This window comes from Vigna umbellata, chromosome 11, assembly GCF_029865625.1.
Source record: "Vigna umbellata cultivar VRB3 chromosome 11, Vumbellata_1.0, whole genome shotgun sequence".
In the NCBI taxonomy this organism is placed as follows: Eukaryota; Viridiplantae; Streptophyta; class Magnoliopsida; order Fabales; family Fabaceae; genus Vigna; species Vigna umbellata.
Genome location: NC_142175.1, coordinates 30,252,803 through 30,280,717, shown reverse-complemented (window position 1 = coordinate 30,280,717; position 27,915 = coordinate 30,252,803). Strand labels below are relative to the sequence as shown.

The 27,915-nt window shown below is 32.8% G+C and overlaps 3 protein-coding genes across 3 annotated transcripts; all 3 read right to left on the bottom strand.

Moving 5' to 3' along the window:
* Positions 1–2,301: 2,301 nt before the first annotated feature.
* On the bottom strand, positions 2,302–5,456 carry LOC124847214 (subtilisin-like protease SBT1.4). The gene has a single exon (XM_047324653.2). The coding sequence runs from the start codon at positions 5,345–5,347 to the stop codon at positions 3,023–3,025; it is 2,325 nt and encodes a 774-aa protein (XP_047180609.1). The 5' UTR covers positions 5,348–5,456; the 3' UTR covers positions 2,302–3,022.
* A 6,169-nt stretch (positions 5,457–11,625) lies between these two features.
* On the bottom strand, positions 11,626–14,051 carry LOC148191502 (cation/calcium exchanger 4-like). Its single transcript, XM_088102455.1, has one exon. It carries the CDS (start codon positions 13,748–13,750, stop codon positions 11,801–11,803), a length of 1,950 nt encoding a protein of 649 aa, XP_087958581.1. The 5' UTR covers positions 13,751–14,051; the 3' UTR covers positions 11,626–11,800.
* Positions 14,052–21,942: 7,891 nt separating this feature from the next.
* On the bottom strand, positions 21,943–23,419 carry LOC148191501 (uncharacterized). The gene is made up of 2 exons (XM_088101561.1): positions 23,017–23,419; positions 21,943–22,632 (listed from the first exon to the last, which is right to left on the bottom strand). The coding sequence occupies exon 2, from the start codon at positions 22,619–22,621 to the stop codon at positions 22,139–22,141; it is 483 nt and encodes a 160-aa protein (XP_087957687.1). The 5' UTR covers positions 22,622–22,632; positions 23,017–23,419; the 3' UTR covers positions 21,943–22,138.
* Between the last annotated feature and the right edge of the window lie 4,496 nt (positions 23,420–27,915).

Genomic DNA, 27,915 nt, shown 5'->3' with positions numbered 1-27,915 from the left:
TATTTTATCTTTATATATTCATTTTTAAGACATTTTTTCTCACGTAGAAAAGCATCTATTTCAAGTGAGATTAGAAATAATGATGAATAGCTAGTGATCACACCATATACCAACAAACAATAAATTTTTATTTTATTACAATAGATTTTGAATGATTCAAATATTATATTAAAAAATAAATTTTAAACTTAATTTAACTTTACAATATATATATATATATATATATATATATATATATATATATATATATATATATATATATATATACGGAGTTTGCTAATTTGTGTACGCTCAAATGTGTACTGAGTTTTAGTAGACAAAAATACTCTCATATATTATGCATTATAAGTTTTAAGGTCAAGACTATTTGAATAATTTTCATTCTAAAAAAAACAAAAAACCCCAAACCCTTACCAACTCTCACATTCTTCTCAACACTTTTCTTTCATCTCTCTCACTCCAATCTTTTCTCTATCATCCCTATTGTAGCCCTAACTAAAAAAATCAGAAACACTCGCCTAACCCTAATTCACCTTCCTCACTTATCCAATTTGTTTCTCTTCATCTCCATCCTTTCTCTCACCCAGACACAATAACTCGCGACACCGCAATTTGTTGCTTTTGATTTGTTCGTTCATTTGTTTTCCACTTTAATAACAAAATAATTGATGATGTTGATATTAATTTTTTATTGGAGGATTGTGTTATATCTCTGTCCTTCTTATTGTTATTAAATTTTCGTTTTTAAATTTTAGAATTAATAGTTTATGTTCAGGGAGGTTTGATATTTTGACTATTAAGCTGTGTGGAAATATTTTTCAGAAGAGAAAAACCGTTATGTGGAAAGGAAATTCTAGAAGAGGTAAGTCATTGTCCAAAGCTTAGAATCCATAATATATGAGGGTATTTTTGTCTACTAAAACCCGATACACATTGCTAAAACGTACCAACTGAAAAAAGAGCTAACGCGCGTACGCGTGTTTTTCAATTGGTACATTTTAACAATGTGTACCGGGTTTTAGTAGACAAAAATACCCTTATATATCATGGATTCTAAGTTTTAAGGTTAAGGGTATTTTAATAATTTTCATTATCAAAACTAAAAAAAAAAATCCTCAAACCCTTACTCACCTCTCTCGTTCCTCTCAACCATTTCTCTTTCATCTCTCTTACTCCAACCTTTTCTCTGTCATCCCTACAGTAGCCCTAATTGAAAAAATCAGAAACGCTTGCCTAACCCTATTTCACCTTCCTCAATTATCCAATTTTTTTCTCTCATCTCCATACTCTCCCTCACCCACACACAATAACCCGCGACACCGCAATTTGTTGTTATTGCTCTGTTCGTTCATTTGTTTTCCACTTTAATAACAAAATAATTGATGATGTTGATGTTGATTTTTGATTGGAGGATTGTGTTATATATTTTCCCTTCTTATTATTATTAAATTTCATTTTTAGATTAAGTCACGGTAGGATGACAGAGAAAATGTTGGAGTGAGAGAGATGAAAGAGAAAGAGTTAAGACGAATGAGAGAGATGAGTAAGGGTTTGAGGGGTTTCTTTTTCTTTTTTTTAGTTTTGATAATGAAAATTATTAAAATACCCTTAACCATAAAACTTAGAATCCATGATATGTAAGGGTGTTTGGTATACATTGCTAAAATGTACCAACTGAAAAAACAGCACGTTAGCAAACCCGATATATATATATATATATATGAAAACTGCGTATGAATATGAAAATGGTACATATATGCTTAATTATAGACATCCATTTACTATCTCACATCATAACTATCTCTATAAATAAATAACTTAAGGATAAATATGAAGAATATTTATCCCATTTACCATTGTTTGTTGTGTCACAATTTTCATCTTTTTTTTTTCTCTTTCTCTTTCTTACCCATTTGTTACATAAATGTGTATAGTCAATTATAAATATGTTGTTGAAAGAATCAATTTAACTCTATTTTAAGTTTTTTTTTCTTTATTTTTCAAATTTAAAAACATCATTGTTTTAATATATTGAATTTAACTAATATTTGTATTTGATTTTGGTGAGCCTTAATTAACTGGTTTGTATCCATATATTTTTACTTCTCATTAAAAATAATTTTACACATTGCGCTGGATACTTGGATATGTCTTCCCCAGCGATGATAACATCTTAACGTCTCTTTCACGAGTTTTAGCATAACTTGTGAACTCATTAGGCCCTCCTTTTGTAAGTTCTCTGTGTCACTGATCACTATACAATTTGTAAAATCATAAAACAGTACATTATACATTGATAAATCGAGAACAAACAATCAGATTTTGGATTCAGTTTATATAGCTAGGTTTCTGTTGATTTTGAAAGGATATCATAGAACACAAATCACAGCGTCCTCAAAGCCGCAAAGGTATCATCATAACAGAAGCACAACAATTTGACCAACAATCATCCAAATCACATTTCATGGCAAAGATCATAATTTAGTCCCATAGTTTTTCGAAGCCATTCATCAATGTTGTCCCCACCACATGAAACAGCATACTGTAGAAGTGTTTTTGTACTTTTTACAACAAGGCAATAGTAAGCTTACAGAAAATTACAATAACCTGGGACTTCTAATAAATCCATAACCTGTGAATCATGTGTTTCCACAGCAACACCATACAGCAATTGAAATAAATGATAATGAGAGGCCATGGCTCCTTCAGACAAGCCATAAAAGGCATGAAAAATTCAAATGTTGTCCTAGGTTTTTCAGCAAAGCCAGAGATGCAGTGCTTCCATATATATTATATATATATATCTTTCAGCATGACGCCATTTACAACATTCTGAACTGAACAAACCATCTTACAAATCACATTTCATCCCCAGTTCTTACTTCATCCCCGCAAATTATTGGAATACATACCTTCACCAACCACTTCAAAGTTGTTATTTGTAGCTTGTACACTAAAAAAGGAGAAAAAAATAGAACGATACTAAATCCTTAACCTGGGAATGATGTGTCTCCATAGCCATTCAAAGGGATGATGAGTAATCACCACTCCTTCTCCATGTAACAGCAATTGGACTCCTCACAACGTGACTTCCATCAGTCCATTCAATTGACCCAAAACTGTCAGAATTATCGGACGTGACTCTGCCAAAAGCAACCTCAAATGCCTGTGTCTTGTTTTCATCACTGAAAACAAGTGTGCTGGGGGACACTGTAACAGCAACACCAGGTGGAGCATTTACTTTCACGGTGTAAACAGCATCAACAACACTTCCCACATTAGTAACAACCCTTTTATACTTGACCAAATCATTTCCCCCACCCAACTGCACAGAGAAAGAAGGGTAATTCAAATCACCGGGACTAGCCAACCTCCCAGTCCTACCCACTTTCCCTTCACAAACGTTTGCAGCAGCAGGCTCTCTAGTGAAAACCGCAATCTGATTAGCATCGTACCCAATTGAGCACAAAAACGCCAAATAGTCATTAGTATCAGAATCATAAACCAAGCCGGGGTTAAGAGCCCTGTTGGGATCAACATGACCAGCTCCATGTGTAAACGGATTTGAGTCCTTCCCAGTTCCAAGATCCTTAATATTCTCTCCAGAATTATCCACATTATAAGCAGTTGTGATCAAAGCAGACTTGACAGCCGCAGGTGACCACTCGGGATAGGCTTTCCTAAGCAATGCAGCGATGCCACTGGCATGAGGACAAGACATAGAAGTTCCCGAAATAATGTTAAACTCAACCCTCCTAGGATCAAGGTCCAAATCCGTAGGCCCCACTCTCCCAGTCCACCCTGCCAAAATGTTAACACCAGGAGCAATGACATCAGGTTTGAGAATCTCCGGCGTGAGACGGTTGGGTCCACGGCTAGAAAATGAAGCAACCTGAGGAGCAGAAGGAGAATCCCCAATCACAGTTCCTTTAAACTCAATAGTCGCAGTTGGGTACTGACTCAACCTTACATACTCCTTGATCTCATCCCCTGCAATTTGACCCACCATGGTAGCTGGCAAAAGATGTGCATCAGCAAGAAGCTCTTCACCATTCTCGGCAGGGTTAGTCAAAATCATTCCCAACCCACCGGCAAGCTTCACTGCACTCCCCTTCTCAACCCTAGCATTCCCACCCCTGTCGCAAACAACAATCTTCCCCTGCACTTTAGAAGGTATCAGAGACCCCAGGTAACAGTACCTGTTCCCAGCATCTTTAGCATATATTAATCGAAGCTTAAAATCAGGCAAACTTTCACCGTAATACAGAGACACCCCACCGAAAACCCTTCCATCTCCGAGGACAACATTAGCAGGAAATTCTCGATCTATTGTGGAGGCTCCAACGGTTAAAATCCACGGTGCAATGTTCACAGCAGTGGAGGGACCAGGCCCTGAGTTCCCGGCGGAACACGAAACCAGAACATTGTGACGAGCAGCGCCAAAAGCTCCCAAAGCGATCGAATCACGGAAATACTGCGGCGAGTAACCTGACGCGCCGACGGAGAGCGAAATCACGTGAACTCCGTCGGCGACAGCCTCGTCCATGGCGGCAAGGATATCGGAATCAAAGCAACCGTATTTCCAGCAGATCTTGTAAGCGGCGATTCTGGCTTTTGTGGCCATTCCTCTGGCTTCGCCTTGAGCGTAATGAAACAAACTCGCGTTGGAAACGACGGCGCCTGCTGCTGTGGAAGAGGTGTGCGTGCCGTGGCCTTCGGTGTCTCGCGGAGACTTCGATTCCTCGGTTTCATCGATCGGTCCATCGAGGTACGCTTCGTAGCCTTTGTAAAAGGCTTTGGCGCCGATTATTTTTCTATTGCAGGAGGAAGCGGGGAAGTCGCGCGAGGCTTCGCAAGATCCTTTCCATGTGGAGGGAACAGGAGAGAGGTTGTCGTCGTTGAAGCTCCTCAGCTCCGGCCATATCCCGGTGTCCAGGACGCCGATGACGACGTCATCCGCGTAGTCAGAGTTGGGCCAGAGGCCGAAGGAGTCGGCGAGGCCGAGGAACCGCGGGGTGTGGGTGGTGTGGGGGTGGCGGACCTGGTCAGGCTCGACCGCGAGGACGGCGGGGTGGCTGCGGAGGTGAGAGAGCTGTGAGGGCGTGATACGGACGGAGAAGCCGGCGGCGGCGGCGGAGTAGGTGTAGAGGAGGGTGGCTGTGTGGGGGGAGGTAGGGAGGGAGCGGACGATGGAAGTGTACCAGTGGTGGTGTGTGGAGAAAAGCGTGGGCTTCTGCGATTGCGCCACGTGGACTATGTAGGTTTGTGGAGCGTCCGATGAGGATGAGACAGAAAGAAGAACAGAGAGAAGTATAAGAAAGAGGAAAGATAGATGAGAAGAAGCCATGAGCAGTGAGAGTGTGTAGTGTTCCTTCAGAATTGGAGCAAGTTTGGTTTAATAAGGTTGTTGTGTCGCATGGGTTTGGGTTCGGTTTTATTGGTTGGGTTTCCGTTGATGAAGATAGATCACTACGGTACGTATTTAAACTAAAAACAGGGGAAGGTGAAGAGTCGTTCCTGAAATAATAATAATAATTGGATAATTAAAAGGTATGGGAGAACGTGGGGCCCACCAAAGAAGATACCCCATAATTGAAGGACGCATGGCCCTTCAAGGTTTGCTCATTTAGATTTTTTGCTGTCTGTGTAAAACAATGCTATTTTGTTTTTTACCCCAAAAGATTCCACACAAATTATTTTGGCTAGGGTTCCATCTCCATCTTGTGTGTTTGTGAGAGATATTAAAGATTGGACTTGCGTAGCAATTTGGTAGTAGTTGACAAGAACGTTGTCCCTTAATATGATATTATGTTAATTTCTTTCTATTTTCTAAAAAAAAAATTAAACTTTTTTAATGGATACGATATTGGATTAATTTTACAATATTATTTTAACGTTATGAAATTTAAAGTTTTATTTTTTACAATTAAGCTTTTTGTATTTTGAATTTTAGTACATTTATGTGATAAGTATGTAAAATACTTTGAAAAGCTGTATAGAGTTATAAGATGAAAATAATTTATGGGTTTTAGAATATATTTAAAATTATAAAAGATAATGAAAAATTATAAGAAAAAAATGATTTGGATAACTAATATTGACAAGAAAGGCCCCATCGAATAAGGAAGTAGATACCAATTCATTGCGTGGACATAACCAGTCTCGTAACATTTTACGGCCTTTTAGTTTTGTTTCTTTTTTCACGCATCGTATGTGGTTTTCACTGCATTTTCAAACTATATTTTCTAGAAATGGAAGAATAAGAGAAATAACAGGATGGCATACGTTTACACTCTATAAAAAATAAAGAAAAACATTATGAAATAAATATAAAAAAGTTAAAATTACTCAGTATCGAAGTAAACAAATTTATTAAAAACTAACACTAACCAAGCAAAATTTATCAATGTCAGTTGAGTTGATATTAATCTGACACAAACATAAATATTTCTATTTAATAAAGTTGATTAAATCAATACTATTAGAGTGAGCATCAATCTTTTGTACTTTTTAACTTTAAAAATATAATCTTTTATACCACAAACTTAATTAAAAATTGATTTACTAAACCCTAATAATATTTCATTTTCAGCAATTTTGAAAACTAACTTAATATTTTTTAGTGTAACTTTCAACATAAATTGTAACTTTTTATTCTTATAGACATGAAAGATATCATCAAGTAGTTATTTCTTAAATATTAGAATAAATAACAAAATCAAATCAATCTCAAACTCAAATTTTTATCACTAAAGTTAATATTTTCTAAAAGTGAAAACAAGAAATACATACCTATTCACATTACTTGATTTTGTTGCTCTTTTTTAAAAACAAATCTTGATTTAATTAAATCTTTTAAATGTTGATTAAATATTATAGTGTATGTTATCTATGGAGCGATTGATCTAAACAGTCAAATACGTCATAAACATAACTACGAATTACCTCCAATTCAATCTTAAATTACGCTAATCACCCATAGTTTTTGTTTTTGGTTTGAAAGCTTCCATTGCCGCCATGGTGTGAAGGAGCGTCGCCGCCGTGGTGTGAAGGAACATCGAGGAGCGTCTAGAGCATCAACCAGCGTGAGGAAGTATACATTAACGGAGGTGACATCCTTCAACGGATGTCCCCTAATAAAATAAACTCTAAAATAAAAAAAGTAATCTTTAAACGGAGGTCACATCTTCAACGGATGTCAACATCCGTTTAAGGTAAAACGGATGTCGACATCTTTTTTCCTTTAAACGGATGTTGACATCCGTTGAAGGATGTTACCTCCATTTAAAGGTTACGTTTTTTATTTTAGGGTTTTATTTCAAGGTTTATTCGAATACCAGGAAGCACTCCACGCACTGCACCACTCCACGCACTGCACCACTCCACGCACTGCACCACGAGAGCGATACTGCACCACGAGAGGGAGACTGCTTGATAATTCTTTCCACCACCACCAACCTGTGCAACTTGTAGTATCTCACAACGACGAAAAAAAGAGAAGAAGAAATATAATGTTAAAATGAAAGAAAAATATTTTACTCATGTACGGGACTAGAATAGGTTATTAGTGAAATAGGTTGTGAATGGGTAAAATTAAAAAATAATAATCCTAAAACTAAAATTTTACTGAGGGCCAAAATAGTAAAGGGGAGGTGGAGGGAGAAAGGTGCGGTGGTAGAGGAAGCAACACCCTCTAGCGAGATCTATGTGGACATTTCTGTTCCATCCGTTGTGTAACCACTATCAGATCTTCCATTAATTTTACTTTCACGCTCTGAGATATTTATATCTCGATGTGAAAAAAATGTATTATAAATTATAATATATAAATGCAAGAGTAAAAACTAATAAAACTCACTTTCTAATAAAATACGTAAGCTTATAATATATCATACGAAATGTAAAAACAAATGATAATAAAAAATGAAAGTTTGATGAACCGTTAACTTGACTCACGCCCAAAACAAATTTGATAGAAATAGTTTCATAAAAAGTAACTTTGGTATCCTTTAAAATTTTAATAAATTATTAAACTTTAGTCAGAAATTTCAACACTTTGATACACATAATTTTTTTATATTTATTTGATATTATTTTTTATTACTTTTTACTTTTTTTTTAAATTATAAAAATTATCTCTTTTAAAATTATTTTACCTTGTTGTTGATGTGTAAAATAAATATCAATGTCTTGGTTCCTTAGTCTTCAACATTTATTAGTTCTTTTTAAGTGTTTCTTTATTAGTTTTATACTATGATGCAATAATGTACTGTCTGCTGCATTAGTGGACCATTTGGCGTTTTATAATTCGTTCTGATCCACCTCTTTTAATACCACGAGTTTTATTTGAAGATATTAAAACATGTTACATCAGATCGTGCAGAATTTTTATTACATGTTCTTTTAATATATTAAGATCCTCTTATAAGATATAAAATAAAGTATCAAGATTGGTAATTATTACGAAATATTATAATATAATACACGGTTGAAGCATGTGAGCAAAGCATGTGCAAATATTTTAACTATAATATTAATGAGAAAATGCAAATAAAAAAGAAAATAGTCAAATGCTCTCCACCTAACAGTACTGTGGACAAATAAATTAAAACACAAAAATCATTTCACGAACTTCGAAAAGAGATCTATTAAAAAAGAGATAATATTTTAAATTTAATAAAACCACATGTATGATTGAGTTAATTTTAAAAAATATAATCATTAAAATAGTCTTAATGGAACTTGTTATTAAAGTAGACCAAAATCTCTTTCTAATGCTTTGCTTTCTTATAAACTGAAGTACAATGACGCTTTTGATATATGTGAGATTAATGACTACGGAAGAAGTTCCTCCAAAAGAAATAATTAAAAATTATAACATTTAATTTATAGTAGTTGGTAAAAAAATAGACATACATTTAATTTATGTGAATTTTACCAGAATATGGTATGAATTTAACCAAAATGTCGTACCAGTTTTATCATTTGTCTCCATCATATTTATGCAACGTTAGCCCAGGCTTACAAATTTTTACACACTACTTTCATGTGATCAATTAATACAATTACTCAGTTGAGACCTTTAAGGAAAAATTTAAATTATTTAAAAAATTATTTCAACTTGTTTAACTACTAATCAAGTTTAGTCTATAATCATAAATATATTAATAATTGATTGTTGATGTTATAACAAGAATAATTACGATTATGAGAATTTCAAAAGGTCTTTTAATAATTATATAATATTTAAATGTATTATAATTGATATATTTACTTAGACATAAATTTAATCAACAACTACACCAATTTAATAATAAAAAAAATTACAGTAATTCAACTAAAGTGTTATAGTCTAATAAATAAATTAATATCAAATAAAAATATATAATAAATATACTCTACTTGGAAATTTAGGAGATTTAGGGTTATCATTTTTCAAAACTTTTTATTAACATGTTTTTAAAGCATGTTCTAACCTGATAAAAAGATAAAAACAACCCAAGGTTGCATTAAATCTCTTTGGAGATATTTTTGTTGGGTATTTAAGATGAATGTACAGAAAGCAGCATCACCTTCTTATGAATGGCCAACTCATCTGCACTCATAATAACTCAGATAACAATGTTCAGGATCTACATATTTCATTTTTTATTCAGTTATCAGAATAAATGATATTTCTCTATGGAAGAGTCATTCACTGAATTTTTTTGCCACCCATGGTAGTTGCAAGTTTTACTAATATACTAGAACGATGCTGAAGATTCATCCATGTTTAGTGACTTGGAAAGTACAAAACAAAAAAAGAATAAAGCAAGAGTTGTGTAATAATTATAATAAAAAAAATGAAATGGTATAGGAAAATGTGAAAGAGTTGTATTACATAAATTTTTTTACATTACAACCTTTTATTTTTATACATTACAACCTTTTACTGACAAATTTGATTTATTTATGATGACATGAAGGATTATATAAAGATTAAGGCTGTGTTCGCTTGAACAGATTGTACTGTTCAAGCGAATTTGTGAGCGTAGAATGATTTCGAAATCATGTTCTCATTTGCTGATTTGAGACGATGGAAAAGCGATGATTTACGTAGATTTAGCGTGGATTGCACTGTTTACACCATCTCGCCAAATTGGAAGGATTTGCGCTGATTTATAAGTAAAAGACTTACATGCCCTATACGATTGTTAAAAACTCCGACTCCATCTGCAACCCTTTATAATATTAAAAAATCATAATATTAACGTTAATATTAAAGCAGAAGACGTATCTGATTCCAATAAACAGCGTATCCGGATACACGTTTTTCATTTTTTTCGAAGGAAGCGTATTCGGATACAGGCTTCTTGTATCCGGATCCACCACACGTATTTGCTTTCTTTGGATGGCCGGTGTGTCTTTTTTCCGGTTGCAGGGACGCCATACCTTGATTCCTTGCTCCGTCGCAACAAAAATGGGTTACCAGAACTGTCTTAACCTTAGTGCATGGGTGATGCGGTCATCATCTTCCTCGCCTCACTGTCAAACGTAGATCCCCATGGAAGCAATGGTGGGTTCGGGTTGAGGAGAATGACAGCATAGACACGTGCAGTGGAGGAAGGGAGGAGGGACAACAGGAAGATGTCTGTCATGGAGAAGTGAGTGGCGGAGTGGGGCATGAGTGGCAGAGGCGGTTATGTGTGTGATCTTCCTAAGGCTCTTCAGATTAGAGAAGAGACCCTGGGTCTCGTAGCCTCTTTGGGTGAAATGGAGGGGATGTAACTTAACCCTAGGGTTTTCTGAATTGGAAGCAAAAAAAAGGGTTTGGCCTAGGTCAAGGGCCATTTTTGTCTTTTTATTTGTTTTTTTTCTTGTTTTCTTTTTTTTTCTCTTTTTGATTACCTCCTTGCAACTCTTGTTTCATTTTCATACTCCCTATTTAAAAATAAATTCATTTTATCACATTATAATTTTTATAATATTTAAAAATTAATTTTAATAATTATTAATAGTTTTGGTCTCTTTATAAACTTTTTTACATTAAAAAATAACATTTTATATTAATATATAGCTAGAAACATTTTGGTAATCTTTCATTTCTATTAATTAAACTAATTTTTAAAATCTATCACATCAATCAAATCCTACACTAATTCTCACAAACTTTACTTCCAATTCCACACTCAATTAACCACAAATCCACTCAAAAAAACAACTAAAAAATTACCCTTAAATCCACTCAAATCCACTCAAATCCACTCAAATCCATTCAAATCATCTCCCCCAAATACACCCAAAAGAACACACCCTAAGAAATCCAATGAGAAGAGTGAGAGATAACAAGAATAAAGAGATTCTAAATTATGCGTTAATCACTTTATTTAAGGCAGATTATTTTGGGAGGAAAAAAACTATGTTGAGATATGATTATAGGTTGATGTAATAATTGCTCTGGAGTTTATCTTCATATTGATGAAAAATTAAGAGCATAAAGATTGCAGTATTCTTTACACAATCTATGTACTTAATTTTATTTTCTTCCAGTTAAATGATTATGTATATATAATAGAGTTATTCCTATTTAGTATTTATATTGATATTGTTCGTAGATATGGGACCTGTAAAATGTATATATATATGTGCAAGAAACGAAGATGATCTGATTCACAAACAGACTGTTAGACTACAGAAATACCAAGGGCCCTATAAGGAAAGTGTCAATTCCATTGACGTGTAATTTGGATATCCCATTGCAGAAATACAAAGAGAGATGTAGAAAGCATGCTCATTTAGATCCATTGCGATAAAATCAACTTCAACCAGCAACTGTTAGAAATCCCATTGCAGTGCATATCCTGAAAGAAAGAAATATCACATAAAGGGTGATGAGACCCATTCCTAATGTTCTGTTAGGATGCATGTTCTTTGTAGGTAGCAAAACAAGTGCATATAGCAGTCCTGCGATCAAAAATCCCATGGTGTAAAATAAGCTACTATCTTTAGGTACCACGTAAAAAGAGGGTTTCTTAGACCAGGCCCCAAGCAGCAGCGAGATTCCCAAACCAACAAGTGTGTTGAACATAGGACCTGCATAGCATCCAGATAAAGCAATCTGAACTCCATCTTCTCCGTCCAATGCCAATGCAATATTTGACATCAAATCTCCCATTGAATTTCCCCATGCTAATACAGTTAACCCCAAGATGGATGGGTTAATTCCGAAAATTACACCAAATGCTACCAATAGAGCCACAAGCTCGTTCGCTATTATGTAGAACCAAACTATGCTCATGATGAATCCTCCAAGTACCCAAGCAAGCAAAAATTGACGTGGTGGATGATCAGATACAGTGTATTTATAAGCGAGAACACCAAATGCACATCCAAGAGCAACACCGACACAATAAGAAAGAATAACACCCTGATTACTCACATTGTCTCTGGTGCTAAACAAAAGGCCCAGGAGAATGGGAGACAATGAAGCACTGATGACAGCATAAGGTTTTGACCATACTTCTTCGTTGACCATTGGAATTGTGAATCGCCTAGGAATAGCCAGTGGAATCTCCATCAGCAGAAAAAGTTTTGAAACTGAGAAGGACACCCTGGTGTTCTCCCCAGACCCATCATCAGTCCATCCCCAGGGAGGACTTTCATCATCCAAAAAGCTCATTTTGCTTGTTTGATTTGAATATATTGCCACATTTGAAGACCACATCCACTGGGGCAACGATGGAGGAAGGCGGGGAGGATCGCTTTCAGTGTCTTCAAGCAAAGAGCTATACATCGGAATATCATCTTCCACGCCTAGAGAGAACACACTTCCCTGGACAGGAAGCATTGGTGTGACAACATCTAATTTCAATCTCTGTGCATGTTTCCTCAATATCTCATTGGCAGCAACAATGAACGCATACACAAAATAAATGGATACAAAAGCAATGGCCGCCCCAACACCCACCTTACCAACAACCAAAATCATAAGCAGCGAAAACAGAGTAAGAAGAAAGAAACTCACATCCCTTATAAAGCATCTTCGATCAATTCCAACCTCCTTCTCCGCAACGCATAGCGACACTGTTCCAACAACAATAGTGGTAACAAAAAGAGCACCACCCAACACACTATTAAGACCAACCTCACCACTTTCAGCACCCACAAAGGCAGCTATACTAGCAAACACGTCAGGTGCTCCATTCCCAAGTGGAAGCAACACAACCCCAGCTACGGTTGGAGGCAATTTCAAGAGCCTTGACAATCTCTCAAGTGAAGGGCAAAAGTAGTCTGCAGCAGTGTTCCCCAAGAGATAAAACAAAGCAGCAATCCATACACCCAACCCTAGATAACCAAAAACTCTAAAACCCTGACATGTACAATAGAAAAATTTCAAGTAATCAAGATATCCATCAGAAGAGCACTGTGGATGAACCTCTAAGAATTCACAGGGACTAGCATAACCATCATGGTGGACCAACCCAGAACAGAATTCAGAATCTCTCACACCTAAATCATCCTCACCGGCAACACTTGAAGTATTGGCACCGATTTCAACCATTCGACGATGAATCACAGAAGACCCATCTCCCAAAATCGCATTTTGAGGCAACTTGTGGCTAACAAAATACGAGGATTGCCTAAGAATCGGGTTGCGAATGATATCGTCGCGATTGTAAAAGAAGAAAAACAAAACCCCGACACACAAAAAGTTGAAAACCCCACGAAAACTTCTATGTTGTGCACCAAAAAAGGTATTTGGCGCTTTCATTTCCAATATTAATATCGAAGAAAGGAGTTTGGAATTCTAATTATGAAATCCCAGAGACGGAAAATAGTCTAGGGTTTCGATCTCGAAAAGGCGGAACGACACGCAAAGGAGAGAACTTAAGGGAAAACGGAGAGGGAAAAGATGGCATTACAGAGAAGTGAAGTGAGAATTAAAGAATAATGGGACTTACCCGATGAATTGAAGAAACAGAGTAGTCAGGGTTCAGAAAGGTACTGCTTTGGGGTTTTCGATGTTCCTTCGCCTTCCGCCAGAGGAAAACCTTGTTAGCTAGCTACCCACACAGATTCGATGATTTTTTATTTTATGATTTACGTAAATTTTTTATCTTGGGATTACAATCCTAATTATGTTTTATTTTATTCTTAAAAAATTGTAAATTTTAATTGTTATAATATAAGACATTCTGTTTAATTTAATTTAATTGTTATATTGTAAATTTTATTTGTTCTATTTGCCCTTTTCCCTATTAAAACTCTTTCATTTCATATTTCATAGCTATATAGATTTAATGTGTACTAGGGTTTAATACCTTATTGTTATTGTTAATGGTTACAATCATCATCTGACCACTCTTAAAAAAAACACATTACCCAATCTTAAAAAAGTACCTAAAACGAGACATACTAAGTACCAAAGACTATATTAAAGCTTATTAGTTTCTTTGTGAGAAAAGAATAAAGTGAGTTTTTAAACTTTTTGCCTAACTTTCTAAGACTTGTCATGTGACATTTGTCTCACTCTTCTTCAAAGAGTAATAGTTATGAATTGTAGTTAAGGGTAAAATCCGATATAAAAAATATTGGAAAAATAATTGATATTAGTTCTCCCTGTCACTTTATTATTTTATGTGTTATTTTATCCAAAAGTTTTTGAAACTATCTTATAAATGTCAAGTCTAAAATCATTCAAAATTGAGTAATGGAATAAAATGAAACAATAATGTACAAAATGTTTGAGTATGAGATTATTTGAAAATAAACCATCAACAACGCATTGGTAAGAAATGATAAATATGATATATGACAAGAAAAAAAGTTCATGCATTCATTCAAAAATGTTCTGAAAGTGGTGTTCTATTCAACAAAGGAGAGGAGTTACATATAATTATTATGCTTTGACATTTTACAACATGAAGAATGGATATACTCGAATCATTCCCACTCACTAAAGGTTAATAACGAAATTGATTATTTTACTAAATAGATAAAGGTAAAACCTTTTTCAAGTATCATTCCATAACAAGTGTAAAATTCCTTTTGGGAGACTGTTTTATGCAAGCTTGCTTTACTCCACTCTTTTGTCATCCTTAATGGTTGACATTTAATTAACAAAGGCTTTGAAAAAATTCTAAAGTTCCATAAAACATCAAAGATCAACAATCAAACCAAAGCAACGAAAAATTATATTAAACAAGTTGAACAAAAAATTGAGCAAGTCAAAGTCCATTGGATTGATGAAATTCCAATCATATTATGGAGACATCATTACACTCCTTAGTTATTGATAAAAGAAACAATTTTTCGAATCATATATGGAGCATATGTTATGATCTCATTAACTTAAGAGAATCCTCATGCAAAAGACAAAACTTTGTTGAAGTTCATAATGGTGACAACTTACGAATTAATATCAAACTCATATACGAGGGATGTAAAAAAATAGCTCATATATGCATATAAAATATGCAATTGGTAGGAAATTGATATTATAAATGAATACTAACGGGTAACAGGTAGGAGTATTATTTTATATCCTCATGCTAATGAAGCGGGTACATGTATCATAATATTTGTACCTATGTATATGCATACCCACTAGTATATAATATATATATATATATATATATATATATATATATATATATATATATAGAGAGAGAGAGAGAGAGAGAGAGGGAGAAGAGAGAGCTAGAGAGAGAGAGAGACGTGTGTGTTAGGAAACAATTGATTCTTCTATGCTATGAAGTAAATAAGTTTTTGGTTTATTTTTGAGATTGAAAATGTCAAAATATGAGTTAGTTGTTGAGCTTGATTTTGCTTTTGTATTTGTGAAAATGATGAAAGGGAAATTAACATGAAAATTCCTAACCATTTTATTATTGGTCTTGTACAAAATCATATATTACGTAAAAACTCATATATTATGTATGAAATTATATGTTACATACAAAATCATATATTTAGGTAAAAAACTACGTATTCTTCATTATTTGAAAATTTAGGTTGTTTGTCCTATAATTAGGTACACAACTAAATATTTTTCACTATTTTGAAATTAGGTTGCTTGGCGATCTCTCGGTGAGACAAAGTTATTTTTCAATATGTGAATAACATTAATAAAAAATAAGTTCTAACATAATCAAATTTAAGTGAGAAATTTGATTGTTTTATAATGTGACACTCTTAATTTATGATACTTGTATCCACCTTGAATGTCGTTTTCCCAAAAACATGTGAAATTAAATTAATTTTAATTTAGTGAATTCTGTCATAGTTCTATTATTCATCCTAATTCTATTATTCATCCAATGATTGCAATCATAATAACTAAATATGATAAGTATTGGGTTGTGATCAATGAGATGATCGTGGTGGGAACTTTTATACAATTTTTGTATATTTTTATACAATTTCTTTTTTAATTTTTATTAAAACATTTTGTTTAATATTTTTAGAATTTTTCTTTTGTAAATATTCGCAACTATATGCAAATATTAAAAAGAATATGTAAATAGAAATATAACATATATCTTGCATAAATATGAAAATGAATATAAGACATAAATTTATCAAAGCATAGAAGAAGAAAATTAGTGAAAATATATCTTTCACAAAAACTATATGCCTATTAGATACGTGAATATTAAATAATTATATTCATCCAGTCATCCTAATTATGTAAATGAGCAAAAATTCAATTTTACAAAGTTGCCTAATCATATTTTTAAATAAAATAAAAGATAATTCCATTTTAACCCAAACTAGCACAAACTCAAACCCAATGTTAAAAGGTGACTCAAATTTTTCTCGGACCCATCCACCACCCCATATTCTCCCTACTCCTCCTCAATTGTTTTTAAATTCTAAATTTACCTTTTTTATTTTTTACTTTTACCAATTTTACTTTTTATTTTCTAAACCCCTAATTTCAATCCCTTATCACTTTCATTTTTTCTTTCACTCTCAGCAGCAAGCTCCCATCTCCCACTGTCACTTTCACTTTCTCTTAATTTCCACTTCGGTTAACACGAAATTTGACAAAAAAGAGAAGAAGATAAATTGAACTAACTATTTTTTCTTTTATTCACTTTTTATTTTATACTCAACAAACATACTTCTCTTTCATAGCACCATTGTAAGCACAAATATAATTTTAAACATAGATTTTCAAGTTTGGTTATTTAAAGACAAGAAAATGGGGAATAATTTTTTAGCAGATTATATTATGGAATCATGATACTTCATCACTCATAAGAAGTTATAAATGTTTTAAATTTGTATCATGCAGAATTTGTTTTTTTGTCAAATTTTGTGTTAACGGGAATGGAAATTAAGAGAAAGAGAGAAAGTGACAACGAGGGTAGGGACTTGCTTGAGAGTTAAAGAGAAAATGAAAGTGAGAGGGAATTAGAATTAGGATTTTAGAAAATAAAAAGTAAAGTTGATAAAAGTAAAAATAAAAAGGATAAATTTAGAATTTAAGAAAAAATTGGGGAGGTGGAGGGAGAAGATGGGGGGTGGTGGAGGGTCACTCCCAACAGAGTGAAGGGTCATGCTACTAAACCCAAAAGTATTCGTAGAATTGGTCTCCTGCTATTTGTAGTTCCCTTTACACTTTAGTTTCCTTTTTTGTTTTAAAAAAAAATCTTATTTCCTTTTCACTCACCATTCTTTTGCTTACTATATGTTCTTTCATGTTTTGAGTCACTCAATTTTGTGAAAATGATTTTAATACCATAAATCCAATTAAATTAAAAATAGTTATTACTTTCAAATATTGTAGTAAAATTTTGATAGGATATATCTCTTCAACAAATATTTTTTTATTTAACTTGTGGAAAATTTATTTTATGCAATAGGGTTGATTTTCATGCTCTAAAAGTACTTTTACATATGTAAGAAAAACAAATATATCTCAAAGTGCACATTTTATAATGTTAAAAAGTGTGGTTAAGAAACATTTTATTATTATTTTAGTATTTTAAAAAATACGTCTCATAACATTTTTTTTTGTATTTAAATGTTGATAATATAAAATGTATTTTGCAAATCACTCTTTAAAATGTTAAAAAAAATAATTTTGTAAAGTACTTCATAAAAAGTGTTTCCAAAAGTATATATGAAATATTAGAAAGCATCATATATATATATATATATATATAAGTATTTTGGTAAATTAAATATTAACATATATGATATATACGGATAGAAAGATTATAATACTCTATACATGTCTCATTAACATACAGATATAAAAAATATTTGTATTTGTTACTTGCCTGGATCTATTTATAATATATATTTTATCTGCAAATACAAACTTTTTTTTTACATTCCTAATTAATTATATGAATGTTGCAAATCAACAAAAAGAGATATTATTACGTAAAATTGCATAATATAATTTTTTTTTACCAGAATGTTATTAGAATCAAACTTAACCAAAAAGTTTCTATAATCTTTTTAATAATACGCAATATTGCTCTCATTTTATATGTTATTGAAATTGATTAATATCACTAATTATCACTTCCTGAATAATTATATATGCGACTTTATTTAATAATTATCGCTTCCTTATTAATCATAAAAGATAATTATCACTGAAAAAGGCCATATAAACTTTATTCATCGATAAGAATGCATAGGAATTATAGTTTTATTATATTTGATCTTAACAAAGAAAGATTTAGTCACTTGTCAACATAAAAGAAAAAATAATCATCAATGATTAGTTTCAAGAAGTTCTTCATCTTCAAGTTTTACTTTCTCAAACTTTCCACTCTATCTCTCATTTTTTTCCTTTTTATTTTAAAATAATATTATACATAAACATGTGTTTTGAAAAATTCCCCTTACAACAAAGTCTAATCTTTTTACGTTCTAAAATTTATTTTTTAAATACACTTACATCCCATAAAGTAAGACTTAATTTCCTAAACGTGTCATTTAAAAAAAGAAACAAAGAGAAATGTATTTTGTGAATAAAAGAACGTGTAAATAGCAAGAGCCTAAAATAAGCAAAATAATAGTACAAAGGTTGAAATACTATTAACAACTATGTTAAAAGACAACTACAAATGAAAAAACAACACGCTTCATAAAAAAAGTCAAACAAGGAACTTGATCATAAGTTATGAAAAAGACAACGAAAATACCAAAACAATAATTTTTCATCTTACTATTGTTGTTCCTTGAGATATTTTTAGTAAAAATAAGCAAAATAATTAAGAAAAGCTGTTTTATAAGTATACTCATATAAAGTTGACACATCACGAATAAGAGTACGCAACTTTTGTAGCTTTATTAGCTGTATAAATTTCCGAATTGATGGTTGTAAGTAATAGACACGAGAAATTAAAGTAAGATTGTGACATTACATGTTAAAACAAATAGATTATATTGTTTTGGTTTTGTTATGGGAAATTTACGCTAGTCTAAATTATAAAATTGAAAAAGAACATAGGAATATAAAAATGAAAGATTTATTTATTGTTTTTAAAATTTTAAATAGAAAGTAGTGTTAATTTCATTAGACTCAAAATTCATTAATATTATAATGTATCTCTATTTTTGTGTGCATTCATGTTTTTTAGGCTTTGTTAACTTGAATAGATTTGAAAAAAATGATTAAGAGAATTTGAAGATAATTTTTTTTTGTTTATTTGAATGAATTTAGAGGTAAGTGAGAGTGAATTTGGAAGTAAAGTTTATAAGAATTAGTTTAGAATTCTACTGATAGGACAGAATAAAAAAATTTACTTCCAAATTCACTCTCAATTACTCCCAAATTCACTCAAATCAACAACAACAAAAATTTACTTTCAAATTCCTTTAAATCTCGTTCATCACTTTCTGCCAAATTCATTAAGTTAACAAAGACTTAGTTTCTATCTCAAGAATTCTCTAGAATCCCACAGTAGACGGAGTCAAAATTGATTCTTTATATGCACTTTGTGGTAACTGTTCCCGTAGAATCTACCGCACAATTCTGGAAACTAACACATTCGATGACAACCTACAATCACGGGAACCATTATGATGATGACCTAATTTTGCCACCCAATAATTGCCCAATTGCTTTTGAACAGCACATAAACAATTCTGACAATATGACTAAAATGATGGATGGTTCATGACGCTATTTTGATAATGTTAATCACACCATTAAATTAATCTGTTGAGCTAATCATAGCTGATTGGTGAGCTTAGAGCAAAGTGAAGAAGAACCCTTTTAACTTATTCAAGAATTAGATAAACCACTTTCCCGGAAAGGGTGGAAAAACACACAATTGATGGGAAATTTTGGACGCTTGTTGGAGGAAACCACCAACCCTTTTCAAAGAATAAGACAGTCAATTTTTTGATATTATATTAACTATCATCCTAACTGGCAAGAACTTCCATTCGTATCTTCCTCAAGTACACCAATATTGACATGAGTTATGCAACCTTTGGTCTCATTTCTCAACTGGGTAGTAACCATTTTGCTTCACTTTTTGTCCAAAATTAGAAAAGTTTAATTCTTTGGTTTTTGAAAGGAAAACTGAAGACAGTTTTATTTAGTTCAGTTTGCATGGTCGTCAGTACAAATATCTCCACAAAGAGAAACTCATTCTTTGTAGAGCCAAACAAGGTGCCAGGAGTAATCTGATGATTCATAGAAACCTGTTAAACAGCTAGAGATTATTACTGCTTTCTGCTTCTATTTACTTTGCATGATAAAGTTTAGCAGAGGACACAGAAGTAGCGTTGTTCACATGATGATATGTTCATTGAAAATTTAGTCGTTTGGAGCTAAGTGGGGGCTGTGGCAGATCATAATAATAGAAACAAAACAGACCAAGTTTCACCTGACACGTCAGTCTTGTGTTCAAGAATGTTCTGTTTTATCTAGGATAATCATAGAACAGCAATTCCATAGACAAACTTACTGTTTACCATTTTATTATGCTCAAACAGTTTCATATATACTGTAATTTTAATATGAAATCTACTAGTAAACTTTGTTTGAAAATGTATGTTTTATTTTTTTAATCACTAGTTATAGTTCAAAACGAATTTGACTCAAATATACAAGAAACAAAGCTTAGTTGTCATGCGTTGCCACCAGAAAGATCTAAAGGTGCACAGAAAAGAAAATCACAAATAGATGAGACCATCCAACCACTTTGCATTCCTAAGGCATAATCATAATCATTCCACGGCTGTTGGTCCCTCTTTATACGATACTATCCACCCTTCTACTTTTGTTCTAGTGTCATGGATGTATTTCCTTGCAGCTTGTTACCATCTTTTTATAGTGAATAGTATATTCAATGCTGATGTGCCATAAAAGGGTATAAAGCCTAGAATAAATTTTGGTTAAGTTTGACATATAAGGCAGGGAGGGACCATGGACTTGGTCAATGAAACGAAAGTATATTAGTAATTTTTATACCCGTGATTTGCTCTTGAATTTTAAGAATGCATAGAGCATTGTAGGAGTAACTATTTTATGCAAAAGACGTAGCACAAACCTCAGGTTTATAAACACTACAGATATTCATGACTGTTTCAACTTCCAACCACCCAAGGTTTTTCCTGTGTAATTGACTTGAAATTATAATGAATGTCAGAAGGTGCATTTGTGCTAGCACTAAAAGTAGACCAGTCAATTTTATATTTCACCAATGATTAGTTTTTAAGCCGGTTTGGAGAAGTATAACTCAATTATTGGTGTCCTTATTTTTGTTTTCGCTTTAAATAACCAGTCCTGATATCAACCTAGCTTAATCAATTTGAGTACAGACAAGATTAGTTGAACTCCTGGATCAAATTTTGATATTTTGCAGAGCATCAATTTGAGTACAGACAACATTGTCCCATTTTCTCTTCAGCTGCAGCAATTGCGAAATTTGAAATTTTGACTTCAGTTATGAACATAATTTTGTTATTTCAAACAATTAAGAGGAATGGAAAACAAGGTAATTGGTATTAGTGAAGCAAAATTCTTGACCAAATTATGTTCAAATTTCTAACAAACAGATTGAAAGTTCTGTACTGGACAAAACTACAATTAAACTTCTAATTTTTCAGCTTATATTTTTCTGCCCTTATTTCTGATGTCTCCTTCCATTTTTATCCAACAAAGCACACAGCATTTCCTTCATCCCAATCCTTCAGTGAGGGTAGGGAAGCAGCTCTCAGACCTTGCAAGCACAGAACCATGGATTTCTGTGATAGTCTTAGTTGGACTATTAGGTGTGGACCTTACTCTAGGAGAATCCAAACTCCTTCTAAGAATTTGTCTCATAGCAGATATCAAATGCACTGTTGGATTTGGAGGAGGCCCTGATGCCTTGAACTTTTTGCAGAAGTTCATATGCTTTGCCATTGCTTCTTCTGTGCAGACAAGCCTCTCAGACCTTACAATTTCATCCTTAACAGCCTCAGCACACAACCCACAGACCCATTTTCCATGGTACCTCTCCCTGATTCTTTCTATATAGGCTGGGGTGCACTCTTCTGTTAGTCCACAACAGTCACACACAGCAAATTCAACTTCACTTTGTGCAACTAGTATGCTAGCTGCTGATTGAGTTTCTGGTGCCGATATCACCACAGGGTCAATGATCATCGATGCAGACATTGCCAATCACCCTGCGAACAAACAATCAGCACCAAACAGGTTAATATAACATCATTTTTATCATATTTGACACAAGATAAAAAAATATTCAAGGACATGCTTCAAGAGCCATAAATACAAACGGTTTTCACATTTCACAAGACCAATAAATCTATTGGTTTTTCGTTCAACAAACACCGAAGAGCTTTCAGCCAATGAAGAAATCAAGAAGAGAGAAAAAAATCCAACCAAACCAAACTCTTTTCCCTTTTGGGCTTATGACAGAGTTTACTATTGTGCTGAATGTAAAAAAATCAAGGAAAATTATAGAACAAAACAAGGGAAACTAAACAGAAAAACACGATAAAATTGTATAAGCAACCAAATCGAAGAAGCAATTTGACAGGGATTATTACCAGCAGAAGCAGATCAAAATGAATGCAATCAATTTTTTGTATATCTTTTCTGTACTTCTGCTTGCTGGGTAGGTATTCTTCTCCTCCTCTTCTTATCTCTCTTTCTCCCACTCACCTTCCTCAATATTTTCTTCAGGGAACAATAACTCAGACATGAAAACCATTTCAGAGAAAACTTTAAAACCCCTTTTGCTTTCTTCTACCTCCAAGAAATTAAAAAAAAAGTTTTTTTTTAAAAAAAAAAACAAAACTTTGAAGAAACCCAAATCTTATGTGAGGAAACAAAGGGATTATATTTGGCTTCTGCACGGGATCTGCAGTCCTAAACTATATATGAATAGTGGGGAAGTTGGGAGAGAGAGAAAGAGAAAGGCACTTTGTAGAGAGAGAAAGAAAAGAGGTGAGAGAAAAAACATCAATGATTGAGGCTTTAAGGTTGTGGACTATGGTTTAATCCACGTCGACAAATTTTTTATTGAATGTGTGAATGTTTAGCCATTGATGATTGGATTGCCAGCTAAGCATTATGATATCGTGGCTCTCTTCTTCCCCAATTTGTGTTGCTCTCTATTTTCACAAAACCAATTATTTACGCACAAACCGTGATTAATATTCAACAAATATTTTCCATATCCATTCATTTTATTTAAAATTGATTAATATTTTATGTAAATATTATTGTTATAATATTTGGATTTCATGAATACAAATAATATCTTGTTAAAGGAAACAATAAATTTTTATGACAAAATGAAATTCATTAATTTCTTTAAAAATATTTTACTTATTATTTATCACAACAGGTTAGATAGTTAATTTGGGAAAAAATTGAACTACTTATTTATTATAAATTTCAATCAATCAATAATTTTCCTATAATTCATTTTTTAAATGTATAAAAATGTGGCATATTTCTTTGTTAAGAACTAAATAAAATTTGTTTATTGTTTTATTTTAGTCTGAAAAGGAAAATTTTAAAAATAAAATAACAAGCAACCGATATTAAAGCTAAACAAATGGTTATAATTCTGGTTAATTGGTAATTTGGTTTAAAACACTAATAAAATGTTTGCAAAATGGATTAAAATGAAAGATTCAACGGAATAAAATCAAAATTAAACATTTATAAAAAAAATGGTAAAGCTTCAAGCCAAATCCAAATGAAACTAATTATACGATTTATATTTAAAGAATATTATATATCAATCTTAATTTGAGAAAAAATAATAGAAAAAAAAAGTTTGTATGCAAAAGAGAAAAAAAGTCAAAGAGAATTAAATTTCTTTTTTTGAAGGCATGTTTTTCTCATGGGTGAAATGTTCTTCAATTACATATTTGGACAAACTCAAAAGGTTCCGTGGCAATTCAAGGTATATTAATAATTTATCATTTCTTATATTTATTAAGAAAATAGAAACTATTTTAATACGAATCCATTTAAAAATAAATAAAAGATAAATTTAGACACATAATATTATTGAATCGATTTTAATTATTTAAGGATTAAATAATAGAATTGCAAAATTTTCGTATGTCATAATATTTTTTTCCTAATTTGTGAAGCAACACCTAAGTGACACGTGAAATGTAAATGATGTTATGAAGGTACAGCTTGCACGATTACCTCATAAAGTAGCTTCTTAATTTGAATTACAGCTTGTATTATATTATATGTACCATTACCTGCCGACTCGTACTGATTAGGTCAACACACCATATATTAAATCTATAATATTAACAATTCCATTATATAAATATATAAACTTCATATTAATATATATATATATATATATATATATATATATATATATATATATATATATATATATATATATATATATGTATTAATTTATGAATAAAGATAAATGGTTAATAATCTACGTTGAAACGTAAAGAAAATATTCTAATCCAATTAATTAAAGGCACATAGAGAAGAAAAGAAATAATTTAATTGTCGTGTTTTGATGTTTTTTATTTGTGAAGTCTATTTTGTATTGGTGGGTAGATGTGAGCGAATACCTTGGAGATCACCAAAACAAATCCTCATTGGATCAAATAATATGAATTCTTTTTCGTTATTTTATGACCTTTTTAGGAGATAATAATAGCAATCGATACGACTAATTTTTAATTCAATAATAGGCACAACCATGAAGTGTATCATTTTGTATTTTTCTCAACCTTCATCATTCATCTTCCCAAGTTACTCAATTTATGTTTCTCATACTAATTACTTTAATGATGAGTTGGCATATCTTGATAATATTATTGGAGAAGATTATATGAAAAAAATTAAAAATTAATTCTAATGTGTTATTTTTAAAAAAATATTTAACATATTTTAAGAAATTAAATAAAATGAATATGTTGCTTTAACAAAATATAAGGTACAATAATGTGAAGGAGAGGAGAAAAGGAATTTAAATTTGATGAAGAAAAAAAGAAGAAAAAAAGGGAAAGAGATGGGGAATTATTCTTGTGGCTCATTATGTCAAGGTTCTCCATATATAGCGTATCTAGTGAGGTATTCTGATTCCAAAGCGTGACAACTATAAAGTCCAATAAGAACATATCCATGCACACTGATGCGGAACAAAACCCTAAGTGATGTTGGCTTTTTGTAATCCCAGAAGAGTTTGGTTTGTTGTTGTTTGAGATGATTATGGTAATAACGGGGTATGAGAGTGGGGTCAATATTGGAGAGGTCAAATTTCGATGCCTTTAATAATTCGTTGGGTTGGGTTTGTTTGCAAACGCAGTGCCTCCTACGCAACCACTTCTTTCATCGACCCCACTTTCGTTTCTCATTATTAAAGATATCAAAACCTAACAAAAACAAACGAAACAAAACTCTGTATTTCACAGAAAATGTGCTTCTGATGAGAAATATTGAAAATTTTAGGTGAATTAGAAATAAAACTTTTCTAAAATATATATTTGAATGTAATTTTTGTAAATTAAATTTAAAATTAATTTCTTAACAAACTATCACATTTTTACGTTAAAATTTATTATAGTAAAAAAATTTGTTTGTTTAACTTATTTTTAATGTCAAGTTTTTGTAGTTTGTTAACATATGTGTTTGTAATGGTAGGTAGAAAATCCGTGGTGAGAAAGAGCAATAAATGAGTGGAGCAAAGATTGAGATGGCAATGTGAGATATAATTAGAATTGCACTGACACCTCTTGTGACAATGCCTTGCACTTGGACAGTGTGACCCCTCTTTGCCCCTTCTCCCACACTGTGTTCCTATTGAGGGACAAACCCATCTTCCTATTATGGACCTCTCCTTTTCCACTACACTCTTTCCCCAAATATACTTCCCATTCTCCTCAACATTGCATTCAATTTTTTAACATTTTTCACAACTTCACATGCTCAGGGCAACATCCCATTTCATACCCTTATAGGGCATGTGAACCCATGCGTCCTTCTTTGCATAATTTTCAGACTCACACCTCTTAGATTCATACACATTCACAAACACTCATAGATCAATTAAAATTCTTATATTAAATAAAAATAATAAAATTAATAAGAATTGAATATGATCTTAATTCTTAAATGTGAAAGCTTTTTTTGTCAGAACCCATTAAAAATGCACCCAAAAACCCCAAGTAACGGGATCCATGTGCCAAGAAGGGAGTGAGCGTCTCAGTTAGTGGAAAAAAGGTGGTTGCAGGAGAGTGATCGTTCGTTTTGGGTGACGACAATATTTAAGGACAAATTTCAAATGTTGTGCCACTTCTCTGCATGTCTTCCTTCTTCTCCAAACTGCTGAAACAATTTCCTCCTCCTTCTCTCTAAAATCTCCACCTTCTCTCTAAGAAAACCTCACCATTTCTTCTTCCGATCACCTCTCAGGCACCGCTAGAACACTCCCGGCGTCAAGAGCTTCCATTTAAACCGATCGGTTTGTGATTATGAGCTGGTGAGTTTCTTTCTCTTTAAGCACGTTCGTTCATTCTCACATGCAACTCTTTATTTATAGTCGCCTGATGGGATAGTATAATTCTGAGTGTCCTGATTTCTCTGTTTGGTCCAGTACTCCTAAAACGGGATTGTCGAACGTTAGGTCTTTGGTAGTGGGGAGCTACATTCTGCCTCATTGAGCGTTTGGTTACGTATAGAGGTAAGGGAAGCTTATATAATTTGATTAAAGTCTTGTTTGAACGTTGGTATGTTTGCATGATACGTTGTTTGATTATTTGATGAGTATGAGATATGTGTTGGACGTGTGGATGGATGAATGATGCATGTGGTGAATTGAGTTGAGATAGGGATTGATCGTCAACTGTAGTATTCTGAGTAAAGGTGGTAATATGGTCGAGCGTCCGTCTATATTAGGTTCTCTTATATAAGGAATTGCGGTAATAATGATTGTGTTATAATATTAGAAATGTATGAATGAGTGTTTGGTCTAAGTGTAGTTCTTCTTTAGACTTCCTAAACAATTTAGTTAATGTGTTATATACTACGTAAGGTCGTAGATGTTATCGTTCTTTTTCATTCAGAATAAGTGGTATCAGAGCCTAGCCTCTTCTAGTACGGTGTGGTTCGAGGACGAACCATGCGGAAGTTGGTCCCGGGCACTGACCAAGGCAGGGAGTGATCGCCGGTGCAAAAGGCACGAAGTGCAAGGGACACAAACAAGGAGCGACTCCTGGTAGGCTTCCAGTGGAAGGGACACATGGATGAATCGAACATCACCGGAATGAGAGGGATCTAGAGAATGTATAGGTATGAGACTATACAGTTGAAGGATAGCTTAAAGGGATTGATTTGGCTACTCATATCACCAAAATGCATTTGTTTTTCGGTAGCCTAACCCATAAGAACTCCATAGTTAAGTGTGCTTAACCTAAAGTAATTTAGGAATGTATGACCTTCTGGGATGA